The 15,358-nt window shown below is 49.2% G+C and overlaps 4 protein-coding genes across 4 annotated transcripts; 2 read left to right on the forward strand and 2 right to left on the reverse strand.

The window, feature by feature from the left end:
- Nucleotides 1–40: 40 nt before the first annotated feature.
- BDW43DRAFT_264003 (uncharacterized protein) lies at nucleotides 41–1,263 on the reverse strand. Its single transcript, XM_032040621.1, has 3 exons — nucleotides 1,089–1,263; nucleotides 1,000–1,037; nucleotides 41–912 (listed from the first exon to the last, which is right to left on the reverse strand). The coding sequence occupies exon 3, from the start codon at nucleotides 521–523 to the stop codon at nucleotides 314–316; it is 210 nt and encodes a 69-aa protein (XP_031904544.1). The 5' UTR covers nucleotides 524–912; nucleotides 1,000–1,037; nucleotides 1,089–1,263; the 3' UTR covers nucleotides 41–313.
- A 340-nt stretch (nucleotides 1,264–1,603) lies between these two features.
- Nucleotides 1,604–3,050, forward strand: BDW43DRAFT_264006 (checkpoint protein HUS1 family protein). Its single transcript, XM_032040622.1, has 5 exons — nucleotides 1,604–1,658; nucleotides 1,798–1,916; nucleotides 1,982–2,759; nucleotides 2,822–2,898; nucleotides 2,956–3,050. The coding sequence occupies exons 1-5, from the start codon at nucleotides 1,616–1,618 to the stop codon at nucleotides 2,980–2,982; spliced, it is 1,044 nt and encodes a 347-aa protein (XP_031904545.1). The 5' UTR covers nucleotides 1,604–1,615; the 3' UTR covers nucleotides 2,983–3,050.
- Nucleotides 3,051–3,084: 34 nt separating this feature from the next.
- On the reverse strand, nucleotides 3,085–9,384 carry sec16 (COPII coat assembly protein SEC16). Its single transcript, XM_032040623.1, has 3 exons — nucleotides 9,177–9,384; nucleotides 4,166–9,113; nucleotides 3,085–4,110 (listed from the first exon to the last, which is right to left on the reverse strand). Exons 2-3 carry the CDS (start codon nucleotides 9,093–9,095, stop codon nucleotides 3,536–3,538), a joined length of 5,505 nt encoding a protein of 1,834 aa, XP_031904546.1. The 5' UTR covers nucleotides 9,096–9,113; nucleotides 9,177–9,384; the 3' UTR covers nucleotides 3,085–3,535.
- Nucleotides 9,385–9,764: 380 nt separating this feature from the next.
- On the forward strand, nucleotides 9,765–14,481 carry BDW43DRAFT_264013 (aminophospholipid-translocating P4-type ATPase NEO1). The gene is made up of 2 exons (XM_032040624.1): nucleotides 9,765–12,031; nucleotides 12,085–14,481. The coding sequence occupies exons 1-2, from the start codon at nucleotides 10,207–10,209 to the stop codon at nucleotides 14,052–14,054; spliced, it is 3,795 nt and encodes a 1,264-aa protein (XP_031904547.1). The 5' UTR covers nucleotides 9,765–10,206; the 3' UTR covers nucleotides 14,055–14,481.
- Nucleotides 14,482–15,358: the final 877 nt, after the last annotated feature.

Below are 15,358 nucleotides of genomic sequence, written 5' to 3' on the forward strand. Positions count from 1 at the left end.
CTCATAAACACATCTATCTCATCTATCTCTTCTTTCCCTTGCGTTTTCTTTGCAGGAGATCAGTTTCGGTCTCCTACTTGGAACCATAGAAAAGCTCCCGAGGTACCCATGATAATATCAAATTTCCCTGAAGTTTAAACATCGTTCCCCATTCCAAACGCGCCACTTGAAGATCGCCATCGAATTTGCGTTCACGCGAGGAAGCTATACTAGACTCGATAATCAAATTCCCCAAACTACAGTCAGTAGATCGGTGATCGACACACCCCTTGCATATTCTCCCCAGTAGATCACCGACACTATTCCAACACAATCATCTTTTTGACCATAAACAAGAACGCTTCGTCCGATTACCCTCCTCGAGCAATGACCATCCTCGATGCCTAATAAAGACCGCTATAGCAAGACTAAATCCCTTTGAAAAATAACCAGGATCCTGCGCCAGTGAGAGCCCGAGGAAGAACGGGAAATTCACATAACCGATTAGAGTTCCAGCGTGAGCTAGAAGCCTAAAACACATCATAGTCTGCAACAAAGGGCGGCATCTGTACAACAAGGGAGCGACTTGGCCACTGTACTGCCCTGCCTTCGGCAACTGATGTGAAACAAGAGACAGTCGACGAACAGGCAAGGAGCGAAGCCCGCGCTTAGTTAGCCCCTAATATGGGAGACATCAACCTTCTTGCCTCCGCTGGGGGCCGGGCAAGGTGAGCCCAAGCTCCAACCTTGAGGCGGGCGGAACAAGAATCACGATCCAAACATAACACGAAGTATATTCCCTTTGACGACTTCTCTGAGGCCTGAAGAGTCTGTCATGGACAGTCGAGTACGTGTGATAATCCGTCACGAGCCACGTGGGGATGTCCCTGCGTATCTAGCAATTTTTTTTTATCTGAAACACCTCCAATAATGCTTGTGTTTGTCAGTCCCACCTATCGAACGTCTAGAAGCAGTGTTGTTTTTATTTTTACTTTTATGAAAGGGGTACACGGTACTTACTCCGGTATGAGACTAAGGATTTCGGTCTTTAGGGAGCTCTGTATCTGTGCCTTAGCAGCGCACCCACACCGCTTCCCAAGTGTACCTACCACCTTAAACATAAAAATACTGAAGTGATCTCCCGATACCTAGTGTTTCGATCATACTAGCAGGGGCTCTTATGGCAATAGAAGACAGCCAAAGTATCATTTAGATATAATCGAGCTGTTCTTTTTTTTCAGAATAGGAGGGGAATTAAATGATAATCCTAAAAATATTAACATAACGTCAATTGAGAACGAGGGAAGAGAGGAAACGTGTTAACCGGTGGGGCAGGAAATATATAGATATATATATATTGTAGTAGACTAGTCATGGTGGGATTACAGTAGATATCTATATATACTGACGCAATAACAGGAATCGATATATGTTCAAATATTCCACTTATATATCGCGTAATAATATCTCAGACAAAAAATGGTGTGTTTCATAATGACTGGAAGAGAAGGAAATCGTAGTTTTTTGTGTTCCGTCAAGGGTCAAATGTATCGCCGATAAGTGATTAAATTGACTTCACACGATAAGATCAACTCAAATCAACTCGCACCCCTACTATGTTATGTGATCATTAAACATGCGGTTTCGCACCCAACTATCTAATGCTGCAACGCTTTCTAGTATGTGTTGGTTCTCTCTCTCTTTGTTCTCTGAATCGTGCCCCTTTAACGTAGCTTTCGTTGCCTGTGGATTTGTCGCCTCTCTGGGATCTCCCAATGGAATCTTCAACTGAATGGACACTAAATTTACCCTTAATAGAGTTGACGGCATCCCTCTCATCGCTGGGTAAGGTATGCTGGATGCGCCTGGAAGATGGCGTCGTTCGATTCACCATCATCCCCGATCAAGGTACCCAAGTCTGGGCGCAGTTACCTGTGGTACGTCCCATTTGTCCTCCTAATTCATGATGTCCTTATCAAGTGAACTAAACAATCCCCGCCAGGAAGCCATCTTCGATGAATCCACTTATATTTTGGAATCTAACTCCGGGGTAATCAATCTCGAGGTGCCCGTCGGAGCTCTTCACCGCGCCCTTCGCTCCGCCGTAGCCGCGACGTCAACCCAACTACGTCTGACCAAGAAGGGCAACGTCCCTCTCTTGGCTTTAACTATCCATGCATCGTCCTGGACCCCCGGTTCCAACGCACTCGGGATTCCGGAACCCGACCATGGGGGTGGCGGGGCCGGGGCAGGCCAGGCCACCACTGCATCAGGACCAGCGGCCGTTTCTGGGCCCCGGGAACGCGAGACGGTCATTACGCAAGAAATCCCGGTCAAGGTTCTCCATGAGTCTGCCATCGAGGGGCTTCACGAACCGCGATGTCGTGACCCTGATGTGCACATCATCTTACCGAGTTTGTTCCAGCTGAAGAGTATCTCCGAGCGGTTTACGAAGTTGGCGACGGACCCCAAGGGCTCTTCGGGCTCAGCCGCTGCCTCTGTCGTTTCACCGAAATTGGAACTGTCGGCTAACATGCATGGATCGCTCAAGCTGGCGATCGCGACGGATGCCTTGCGCATCTCGAGCGTTTGGACTGATCTGGTGAATCCGTCGCTGGACCCCGGACAGCTCTCCCAAACGGAAATTGAGCAGCTTCCCAGTGAGCGGATGAGAGCGCTAGGCAATGACGACGAGGCCGGCTGGGCGAAAGTAAGGATTGACGGGAAGGATTGGGGAAGAGTGCTGAGTGTTGGGAGAATGAGTCCCAAGGTCGTTGCATGTAAGTGAGAGACAGTAATCCGTGCGAGGAGTCTACTGCTGACCTAGCCGACTTGTATGAAGGTTTTGTCCACGAGACGGCGTTGATCCTCTATGTTTACCTACCAGGTAGTTGGAACGGGGAAGATTCCTGTTTGACAGTATGTTGGCTCTCCGGTCTCTACAGTATTGGCGAAAGATCACACTAACGGAGACAGTATTACATTAATTCTTACGCGGCTTGACAAACATTGCCGAGTTCAGGCTATGGGGACTCACTATCTCTAGGTAAATGCAAATGTGCTTGTAGAAAAAGAAAATTTGAGTTTGAGGGTTAGAAGTTTAAATTTATTATAATAGTATAGTATTAGAATGTCCAGATAAAAGATGTTCGTCCCGTAAAAACTCCAAATAGCAGAAGCCTCTCATTCGGGGCTTCCACATCCCTGAAAGCTAATACCAGCAATTTCATATGGACAGAAGCGTAAGCAAAGCAACCAGAAGGGGAAGCAATAAGCACTACATGTAGTGCATATGCAAACATTAAAGTACACGGGAAACCAGTGTTCATGCAAAGGGGGCTGAAAGGAAAAATGTGTTTCTCATCGAGGCAACACACTATGCAAGAATTTGTGCAAACTTATGAAAGTATTCTATAGCACACGCAAGCCAGATACGCTCCACGATGTGCAAAGAGTAACAAGGAGCCAGGGATCAGGAAAATCGTTAGGCATGATTATACAAACAAAAGAAAAGAAAAGAAAAAACAGCGGTCCCGCATCTAGTAGGCGGGTTAGCTTACTTCGCCATCACATCGATATATCTGCCCTTCTTCCGTCCTTTGGAAGGTGCACCTTTGCGCGCCACAGGCGCCCCGAGAAGGTCATCTATTGAGCTGGCATTGCTCAACGATGTTGCAGGGCGGGGCGGAGGACCAGACAAACCCAATGGTGGCGTGGGCATAGCTGCACCGGTAGAGACTGACCGAGGTGCGGTGCCTAGCAGAGGTGGTGGAGCAGCAAGCGAGGGTGGTGCTGGGCTGGTGGATAGCGATGGGGGAGCACCTGCAGATGACGAAGGTCTGCCATCAGGCGTTAGACCCAGGTTTGCTGCAGCAGGCGGCGCACTGCTGCCACTGGCACTTCTGCTAGGGGGAGCGGGACCCTTTGGTGGCGGCGGAGTGCCGCGTGTTACACTAGCGCTATTGGGATCTTTCTTGTTAACCCATTTCTTTAACTCTTTGTCATAATAGAAAGAGCTTTCCTCGCCAAGTTTGGCACGGATAGGCCCCCCAGAGGCGTCGTTCTCCTTCTTTGCACCTCCGAACCATCCGCCAAACCATGATTTTTTCGCTGCAGCTGGAGGCCGCTTGGCTGCGTAAAAGAATCAATAACATGATCAGCTATAGGTTTCGGGAGGAATACTCACCATCAGCTTCCGCAGCTTTTTTGAAAGCCTCATCAGCTTCGCGATCCTTGCGTGCCTTTTCCGCCTTCTGAATAGCAGCTGCACGGGCTGCTATGTCATCGTCATCATCATCGTCATCCATGAATGATTTCTTCTTTTTCAAGATATTTGGACTAGTAGGATCTTCTGTAGTATCCAATGTAGGAACTGTGCTGATCTCGACGGAAGGCGGTTCATAGCCACCGCCGGCACCGGGAGGGATGTAGCTGGCTGCGCCAGAGTCAGGCACTGTCACCGAGCTTTGATCCAGAGGTTCGCCAAATGAATCATTGGTAAGAGGTTGATAGGGCGAAATGGTTACAGGAGATCCTTGCATTGGAGCAGAGTCGACAGGGTATGACTGCGGGGCCGAATCCTCCACAACAGGTGCAAGAGGCATGTACGATGTTTGAGGGGGAGTAGATTGATAGCCAACGGCAGATGGAGACCCATAGAGTGGACCACCTTGATATACATTGCTCTCAATAGGTGTTGACGGTTCTTGGGAGCCTCGTCGTTGCCCATACGAGAACCCAAACGATGAGGATCTCTGGGAATCGAGGGACGATCTTCCGCGATATTGTTCAGGGGAAGAGTTGGGGACGTATTGATTGCTCGGTTGATATCGTGAAGGACCACTAGCTGAAGCCGGCTGTGCTGCGGGCATAGAGTAGGGTCCAAAGTCTGACACGGATGGTGACCGGCTGACGGTTGGAGTCCCAGCAATCTTAGCAAACGGTCCAATATCTTCGTCTCTAGCTTTCCCAGAACCTGTTGAGGCGGCATCACTATCTTCACCAGCAACAAAACTGTTAAACTTGGCCCACATTGAGCCAGACACCTTCTCCATGCTCGGTCTAGATATCCAAGAAGACCCACTGTCACTGGTCGTTTGCCTTAAGCGCGCCGAGAGTTCGTCTACTCCGAAGAGTAGGTGTTGGTTGTGATAGCCAGACGGTTTTGTGGTTGCTTTGAGTGCTGCTGTAATGACATCGGCATACTGCAAAGCTTCCGATTTGCGCCCATGCTCTGCTAGAGAGCAAGCGTGAATAAGCTTGAACGCCAACAAATGCGGGAATGTAGACGTGGGAGAGCCCGCCAAGACTGAGACTGCGTATTCATATGCTTCAGTAAGCAAGATTGCATCATTGTCCTGCAACACGTTCGGAGGCAAGTGCTGGTGATCGGCCCCAAGAAGCACTATGCTTGTTTGTGGGTCATCCGCACCCCCAAACACTGCGGCTCGAGAGAATATAAAGCAGATATGGGCGGCTTCCGTCCGACCGTACGACAACAGCAGCCGACCAAGAGCCAACAGTGCTTGATGGTCCTCGGGACTGCGGTTGCTCAGCACTAGTCCCAGCGTATCCCTCCAGCTGTCTAGACCACCAAGGGCGTTCTTAGATGGCCCTTGCCCACCAACCTTACTGATCATTTGGAACCCCGCTCTTGCCGATGGGGGCACAAGCTCGTCAATGCTTTCATCAATATTTCCGGCGAAGATTTCATAGAGTGCCGCGAGCGGTTCCGAGTTACTAGTCGTGGATTTGACTTCACGTCTAACAAATTCTTGGACGACCTGCTTCCAAACAGACCTATCGAGGGTCGATGCTATTATCATAGCATGGCCCCATAGACGAGTATCCACCGCATTCCATACTGCTTTTTCTCGGTCGCCCACGAGGAGACTGTTACGAATGCTTTCCATTGACTGAGAGTCAGTAGCATCAGATTGAGACGGCGCGTTTAATGGCTGGAGAGAATTGAAGACTGGGAGGGTGCCCTCGGAGGTCGAATCGGACTCCGAGTTTTGTAGGTGAGGAAATATAATGCAGCGGAAGGACTTCTCTACATCGCCCGAGCCTTCCAAAACACCATCGTGTTCAACTAACGCTCGAATGACCTTCCAAAGCAATATTTTCTCGTCATGTCGTTTAGAAGAGTTGGGGTGTAATTGAGCTGCTTCTGAGATTCCCTCATTTTCGAAAGCCACGATCTTACTAGAAAGCCAGGCAAGTAGTTCCTTCTTCTTGGACTTGTTCTTGAGAGGGCCCGGGTGCTTAACAATACCTTCGGTGGTAGGTACATAATCACTGAGTGAAAGTATTTTCACTTCTCCTGGGGTAGACTTGATTTTGGGGGCGGCCTGACCAACGGTATATCGAGGCACATGCTTAGGGAAACAGGACGTGATGGAGCCACCAAATCCGAATTTGACAATTGGGGCCCCCTTCCATCGCTCAAGGGGATCCAATTCCTGACCGTCGGTGGGGGGAATGAACTCAAGCGGGTGAGAGGGGATACGGTTATGAACAGAGGCCTGAGACGGCGCGTAAGGGTTGGCCGACCTGGTTGGAGAAGTAGGGGCATGAACTGAAGCAGGACGTTGTAAAGGATCTATCGATGGTACAGATAATCCTGGAGCCGAAGCCTGTTGGGTAGGAGATTGAGTCTGTGACCTGCGATGAGGAAGGAAGTGACCACCACCAGGAGGTGGCGCGGAAGTAGATGGAGGGTTAGCCATAGGAGCAACGCGCTTCGAAAATTCGTTGATATACGCTGAAGGGGCATATGGATTCCTCGGCGGGGAGATTGGTTGAAGAGCTGCCGATACGTTTTCAGGAACCGTGTTCACTGTAGCTGAATCTACAGTGCCCGCAGGAACCACAGTAGAGTCACAAGCCTCCTGCTCGTTCTCGCGCGGCTGTACGCCATTGGGAGCATAGCTAGCTGGTCGGATAGCAAGATCGTGTGGAGGTTGGTATGAAACTTTTTCATGGTGAGCTAGCGGACTTGAAGTTCGCGGCTGGAAAGGCAAAATATTCCCTTGACTAGAGTTGCTAGGTGGCTGAGAAGCGTACCGGGTACGAGGCGGTGGAGGGGCAGTGGACTGAGGCGGAGCAGGGGAGTATCTCGGAGCTGATGGAGGCTTGGTCCCAGAATGTAGGGTCCCTGAATGTACAGTAGGCGGTTGAGGCGAGTATCGCGACGCTGCGGTAGGTGCTGCTGGGGCACCTTGGGCACTGTGACCCAGTAAGCTTGCGTAAGGATCTAACCGCTCCGGCTGTTGTAGCTGAGGCTGAGTACTGGCGTCGCTACTATCTTGCAATGCAGGGGAGACTCTAGCGTATGGGTTTGCCGGAGGTGGTGAGAGCTGAGAATGAGATGGAGGAGACGTCACTATGTTAGCACTAGGCGTATAGCGTCCCGAGCTTGCAGGCCGAGATTTTGGCCTAGGTGGTGGCATAGGTAGTTCTTCATAGAAATTCTTAGGTGCCGCGACGGTTGCAGCTGGAGGTGCCACCGGCGGCGGAGTAGGTACCGCTGACGCGCTGGGAGGTCCTGGAACACTGCCGCTCCGAGGGGGTGGTGGCATGCTACCAGGTTGTGCAACAACAGGCTTGTGGGCGCCCACGGGCCTGCGAGGACGGGTAAGGTCATCTGGCAGATCATAAGGCGACTTGTAGCCTTCTTTAGAGCGTTCCGCGAAGCTCTCCGCCCTCTTTGCCGTAGGTCGCGGCTGGGGTGGAGGTGCAAAATGGTCTTGTATTGGAACGGTGGTCGTCTGGGGAGCAATACCCGGTATCCCTTGTAGTAGGTCCGATGTGGAAGGCTGATGCGGTGTATAGGTGGTAGGCTGTGCGGGAAGTCGTGCGGAACTTTGCGGAGTGCTGAAGGGACTGTTAAGGGTGGCTGGGGCATTGTTGCGAATAGTGTTGTTCACATCCTGAGTGTAGGACTTCTGATTTACATTAGAGCTCTCGCCCACCTCATCGTCCAGAAGCAAGTCATCATCATCGTCAAGTGCCGCTTGCCACATAGCAGCTAGATCATCCTCAGAATCCTTCCCTGGTTGATCACCCGCGAGTTCTGCTTGCCACCTTGCGGCCAGATCGTCATCAGAAAGATCTTCTTTGACCTGTTTTTCAGACACAGCTTCCGCAAGAATATTGTTAAATTCTTGAGCGGTTGGGGACGCATCACTAGCCGGGGAATCGGGGGTAACGTCAAGTGAGCCGATTACTTGGGTCGTGCTCTTGCGCGTGATATGGAGCGGTGGATCTGCTTCCTCAGTTGACGTGGTTCGTTGGACCTCACTGAAGAAGGCTTCACCTTCATCGTCACCATCACTCTCGAAAATTTTGTCTATTCTGCTCTCCTCCACAGAAGGCTGGACCGGCGATTCAACAGAATCATCCAATAGCGGGACTCCCTCCTCATACCTAGAATCTGCTTCTGGTGGGATATAGATTGGCTTAGTTTGGGTTTTCAGCTGGTCAAAAAAGTCATCCCCTGTATCGCCATTTGTAGGGCTTTCCCAAAAGTTATGATTATCGTCATTCGCGGATCCATTGGTAGTCAGATTTTCACCCCTATCATGTTCATTGAACCACGAAACAGTGCCGTTTCTCTCAACGGATTCTGTATTATTCCATTCTGCAGGGAACGATTCCTCTGTATCCTCGTTGGTTGCGGTTGTCTCATGAATCCCGTTCACATCGTTCTCGTCCGCGGTAGGCGTGTTCTCAGGAGCTTGGATAGGCTGGGGATCACGGGTCATCGCTGGATATAATGCAGGGTGAAGTCCCGTAGCTTCTTCGCGCGTGGCGTTCTCCTGGGCGTCCTCTTTATTCGACAGCTGATCGGCACGCGGCGGAGCCTCTGAGTCCGTTACAGCCGGGGAGGCGGTATATTGCTCATCAGCCGAAGCATCAGTTTCTGGAGATGTGGATGTATTATAAGGATGGTTCTCTTGGTCTGTCGCCAGAGAATCCTTCAGTTCAAGTGCAGGTTCTGCTATTGAGTCGTTCGAGTCTTGTGCCAAGTCATCTGGAACAGGCGCATTCGAAGATGCACTATCCTCAGGCCTGAGCGCCGGATGCCAGGCGGCCGATGCTTCAATATATGCCATGTTTGTTGGTTGTGAGATCTGAATCAGTGGTGGAAGGTTAGCTTAAACTAGATCGCATGACACGTTTCCGAAGACGCTCACCCTGAAAGGATCGATCGACAAGGCAAATGGCAAAGGTGTAAAATTATTTAATTAGTATGACATGAAGCAAGAAATGTACAAGGCTTGCGTTGAAAAAGATAATTCATCGCAAGAAATTAAATGTGATACGGACTCATGACTGCATATCCAGGAAGAATTAGAGAATTATTACTTGGAATCCAACAAGTGATTCCGCGGACGGTCTTCCGGTTTCTCTCTGATGCCTCAACTAGTTCACTTCTATTGACCTATCGGGCTCTTTGGGACGCGACCGTCATCCGGGGCGGGAGATCATTGTTCCAGGCGGAAGGGCCACCTATCTCTTTTGTTGATCACGTGTATCGGCCACAATAAGACGGTGGATCCTGAGGCAGCTGATGCTGGACAGGACGATGTACGGATCCATCTATCTGTATTTTATGAAGGGAAAGAAATATACTAAATTAATTACATTATGTATGTAACCCTGTTCAAAATCTGCTGTGTACTCACCAGCCACACAGTGTTCCTGGGAAAAACTATATAAATTGAAAATAAATATACTCCGTACATACCATACAATTTAATTAACGTAAGACTGTGGTCCTACAATCTTAACCTTCATTTTCTGGTACTCCGCATATGACATCGCCGTTTCACACCACAACCCATTTGATTGATGCGCCACAATCAGCAGAGTCTCTTGTCGCCATCCAATCATGTGATTGGGCTTACCTTCCTGACTAAGATATTAAATCTCCATATTCTAGGCCACCATCACTCAAGATTACGAACGCCCTTTATTTGGGCAATAAAAGATACCAATATAACCCCTTGCTACCTCTCCATACGTTTCCGCCTACTTTGTTAATAACTGTCGGCGCCGTGCGCAATCCGAGCCCCGAATCTCTCCCTCCTGTAACAACAATGATCCTCTGGAAAGGCCTTGGATTCAACTCAACGTGACATGATATCATTTGTCAGTGCAGGAGCTTGAGGACTGCTCCCTGAATGTGGGATTCTCACCGCATTTGTCTGTGATCTGTCCACCATGCCTTCATCATCCGATTATCTAAACCCCCACGGCCGTACCAGCATTGCTGGTGATTCCGATTCGGACGACGATCTCGACTTGGAGGAGCTTGATCCAAGTACAGCAACTATCAACTCTCCACATTCAAGGAACGACCCAGCCAAACAAAAAGATCATGGACCGGGGATTGCGCTGAGGAATCTGCGCATGGGTGTTAGGGGTCGGATGTGGGGGCGAAACGATTCGGGGACCCATATAGGATCGGAGGATATGGACCATCTGCTCGAAGATCGGGACGATGATGGCCTTCGTGGATCTCATGCAAACTCTCGCAATTATACCGATGACGATGCGCCGCTACTCGAGGGAGGCAGACGTAGTTCCACTCGCTCGTTTGCAGATGATGAGCGGGTGCCGCACAAAAGTCGTCGGTTCCGCTTCTCGGGTATCAAAGCAGCAAGTTTCTTATTTGGCTCTTCGGCGTCAAATGGGAATGAGAATGTGGTAGCAAAGCCCCCACGTGATGTCTTTGTAGGACAGTTGCAAAGGTCCAAGTATCCTCCAAATATTGTCTCGAATGCGAAATACACCCCATGGAGCTTCTTACCTCGTACATTGTACAACGAATTTTCGTTCTTTTTCAACATCTATTTCCTCCTTGTCGCGCTTTCGCAGATAATTCCTGTGCTTCGAATAGGCTACATGTCCTCTTATATTGCACCCTTAGCATTCGTCGTTTCCATATCACTTGGAAAAGAAGCTTTGGATGATATCGGTCGCCGGAGAAGGGATGCTGAAGCGAATGCAGAGGAGTTTTCCGTGCTATCGTTCGATAAGCCCTCTGGAAGACAGCCGGTCTCTGCGTCTGGCGATGTCAGTCCTGAGGTCGAAAATGCCATGCAAGTCACTAAGAAATCCCGTGAGTTAAAAGTTGGTGACGTCTTGAAAATTCGCAAAAACCAACGTCTTCCTGCCGATGTCGTCATCTTAAAAAGTGTCTCGAATGATACTGCTCGGCAAGATTCAGTGACGGAAGCACCCGCGGAGCTCATACAGGCGGACCAGGAATCAGCGGAGCCTAGCTCAAGCATTGCGGCAGGAGCAACAAATGTCTCACCGGCTAGTGATACCTTCATTCGCACAGATCAGCTGGACGGTGAAACGGACTGGAAACTACGTCTACCATCTGTACTGTCCCAGAACCTTTCGCTCGAGGACCTCACCAGGCTGAAAGTTACTGCAAGCGCACCGGATAAGAGCGTCAATGACTTCGTCGGTACCATCGAGTTAGGGCCACCTGCCGGATATTACGACCCCCATGTCGATAAGACAAACAATGGCGACGATTCTGGTACCGAAGGGGCTCAAGCCAAATCTGCTCCTTTGACTATTGATAATACGGCCTGGGCTAACACGGTGCTTGCATCAAATACGATAACATATGCCGTCATAGTCTATACCGGTTCACAGACGCGAGCGGCTCTCTCAACATCCGCATCTCGCTCGAAAGTGGGGTTGTTAGAATTTGAAATCAACAACTTGACCAAAATTCTATGCGTCTTGACACTCACACTGTCGATAATTTTGGTTGCTTTGGAAGGGTTCCAACCGACTAATGATAAAAAGTGGTATGTCGCGATCATGATCTATCTTATCCTCTTCTCGACCATTATCCCTATGAGTTTGCGGGTCAACTTGGATATGGCCAAATCAGTGTACGGTCGTTTCATCGAACGGGATAAGGACATACCTGGCACTGTTGTCAGAACAAGTACCATACCTGAGGATCTTGGTAGGATTGAGTATCTTCTGTCGGACAAGACAGGAACTCTGACTCAGAACGGTGAGTTTCTTTCCTGCACCTGGATGAGTCGATAGTCCGCTAATATTTAGTAGAAATGGAGTTGAAAAAGATCCATGTTGGAACTGTCTCGTATGCCAATGACGCTATGGAGGAGGTGGCCTCATATGTCAAACAGAGCTTTTCTGGTAGTTCCTTGACTACCCCTTTAACCGCTTTCGGAACTCAAACGGGACTTGGGGCCGCTCCCCGTACACGGAGAGAGATAGGTTCGCGCGTGAGAGATGTTATTCTAGCCCTTGCTCTATGTCATAATGTCACGCCGACAACGGATGAAGAGGATGGTGTGAAGGTAACAAACTACCAGGCCTCTTCGCCGGATGAGATTGCCATTGTCCGGTATACAGAGGAAGTTGGGCTCAAGCTAGCCTACCGTGACCGCCAGACAATAGTTCTCGAATCTACTCACACTCGGAGCGTTGTTGTACGTGTCCGCATTCTCGAGATCTTCCCTTTCACCTCGGATAGCAAGCGTATGGGCATTATCGTACAATTTGAAACGGATGAGGGGATACTAGAATCTCCCAAACAAGAACGAGAAATCTGGTTTTATCAAAAAGGAGCTGATACGGTCATGTCCTCGATCGTTGCAGCAAACGATTGGCTTGATGAGGAGACCGCCAACATGGCTCGGGAGGGCTTGCGTACTCTGGTTGTGGGAAGGAAACGGCTCTCCTTGCAACAGTACCAGGAATTTGATGCGAAGTATAAGCAGGCGTCGCTCGCTCTCCAAGGCCGAGACGTTGGGATGACCAAGGTGATTAGTGAATATCTTGAACGAGACCTGGAACTCCTTGGGGTAACCGGCGTCGAAGACCGCTTACAACGAGATGTTAAGCCGTCGTTGGAGCTTCTCCGCAATGCTGGTATTAAAATCTGGATGTTGACGGGCGATAAGGTGGAGACAGCACGCTGTGTGGCAATCTCTGCAAAACTAGTTGCGAGAGGACAGCACATTCATACAGTCGCCAAAGTCAAAGACAAATCAGCTGCCCAGGAAGCTTTGGACTTTCTACGCCATAAGACTGACTGCTGCCTGCTCATTGATGGCGAATCACTCGCTCTCATGCTCCGTCAATTCCGATCGGCATTCATATCAGTTGCCGTCTTGTTGCCCGCTGTTGTTGCGTGTCGATGTTCCCCAACCCAGAAAGCCGAGGTTGCGGACTTGATTCGTCAGCATACTAAAAAGCGAGTGTGCTGCATCGGTGATGGTGGAAATGATGTGTCCATGATTCAGTCTGCTGATGTGGGGATCGGTATTGTCGGCAAAGAAGGACGCCAGGCCTCCCTCGCGGCCGATTTCAGCATCACACAGTTCCATCACATCACCAAACTCCTGGTCTGGCATGGACGCAATTCCTACAAGCGGTCTGCCAAATTGGCGCAGTTTATTATGCATCGCGGTCTGATCATTAGTGCCTGTCAGACTATGTACAGCATAGCCAGCCATTTTGATCCTAAGGGTCTATTTATCAACTGGCTCATGGTCGGCTATGCTACTGTCTACACCAATGCCCCCGTCTTCTCCCTGGTCCTTGACCGCGACGTTGACGAGCACCTCGCGAACCTCTACCCTGAATTGTACAAAGAACTCAAATCCGGCCGCAGCCTAAGCTACCGCTCCTTCTTCACCTGGGTCCTGATCTCTGTATACCAAGGCGCCGTAATTCAAGGCCTATCCCAGATACTCCTAGACACTATCTCTGGACCCCGACTTATCAGTGTATCATTCACAGCCCTGGTGATTAACGAGCTCCTAATGGTTGCCATCGCCATAACCACTTGGCACCCTGTAATGATCTTCTCACTCCTGGGCACAGCCCTCCTCTACGCTGCTACTGTGCCCTTCCTCGGCGAATACTTCGATCTGGAGTTTGTGATCACTGTGGACTGGGTCTGGCGTGTCGTCGCGGTCTGTGCAGTGGCTGTCATCCCCGTCTGGGCTGGGAAATTGATCCAACGATCCTGGCATCCCCCCAGTTACCGGAAAGTGAGGGGCTAAGCTAATCTCTTGCCTTTTCATTTACCATATTATCCTCCCTTCATTTTCTCTTCTTGTGTTTCATGTCTTTTAAGAATATTCATCGGTTGAAAGGTGTTTGGAGCGAGCACTTTCCCTTTACATACTGTATACACACTTATATCCTTTCAGTTGAAGCAATTTTCTTTCGAATTTAGCTCCCGATTACTCTCATGGTTGATATATATATTTTAGAATTGACTGGTTTACATACTGTATCTGTTTCTGGACGTCTGTAGTGTTTTAGAATTTATATGATGTTCCGTTGAGGTAGACTAGTGATTATATTTACTCACTACTTATATTAACAATGATTTTCCGTTGCGAATGGTAACTCTCCTGATGCGCAGCAATCATGTACAGATCTTGCAAATATGAGGAAGAAGGTTGTCTTCCTTTGCTAGAGCAGTTGCCACATGGCCTCTCCTGATCTCACGAAGATATTCACTCTCTGCATCTGCCAGCCGGATTGTTCTTAAGCTTCTGCGGAATACAACATTTCTCCAGTCTTACACAGCTATTGCAGGGTTGATTTCCATCACATAATAAATCGGCAGCTTCACATGAGGCGCATTCGTTCTCTAGAGATACGCTCGGTTTTTTTTTTTTTTTTTTATTTTCCTCCCGCTTGCTGGTAGCAACGTCGTTTGGCACAATTCCAGCAGGGCTTATTAAAAGGTGGAACAGATTCTTTTGCGTGTTCGACCCTCCATACACATCTTCTTCTTGGGTAGTCCAGGTCCCTTAGCGGGACGATCCACACATCTTATGTTTTTTTTCGCATATGTACTGGGTAGACTCTATTGCAGTCTTTCTGATACTTCAAACACATTTTGTACCTATCCTCTTTAGGTTCCTGAGACTAGATTAGATCTCTTTTGCAATAAAAAACCTTGAGGGCTCTCCAGTAGTGCATAAGGGAGAATCTTCGACATTGTCGGACTCTGAAGATGAATTTTTCGGATGGTCTGTGGAGATAATATTTGGTGTAGATGTATGATGTTGAGCGCAAGATGGTATTTGATTTGGCTGTATCGTACATCATCAGCTGGCCCACCGGATGCTATACTCACAGTGTCTGTTCGGATCACTTTCTTCTTTTCAGGATTCCAAACTCTGACTATAGAGCCCGATTCGCTGCCCATAAAGTATCCCATCCATACACGAGGATCCAACTGTCTGATCCGCTCATTTTGTGAATGATAGTTCCTGCGTGCTTCTAGAGGTATGGTAACATAAGCCCTTGAACAGCACGTACAAAGATTAGACAGATCCGGCTTTCGTTT

Source organism: Aspergillus alliaceus (assembly GCF_009176365.1).
Source record: "Aspergillus alliaceus strain CBS 536.65 unplaced genomic scaffold BDW43scaffold_5, whole genome shotgun sequence".
Classification (NCBI taxonomy): Eukaryota; Fungi; Ascomycota; class Eurotiomycetes; order Eurotiales; family Aspergillaceae; genus Aspergillus; species Aspergillus alliaceus.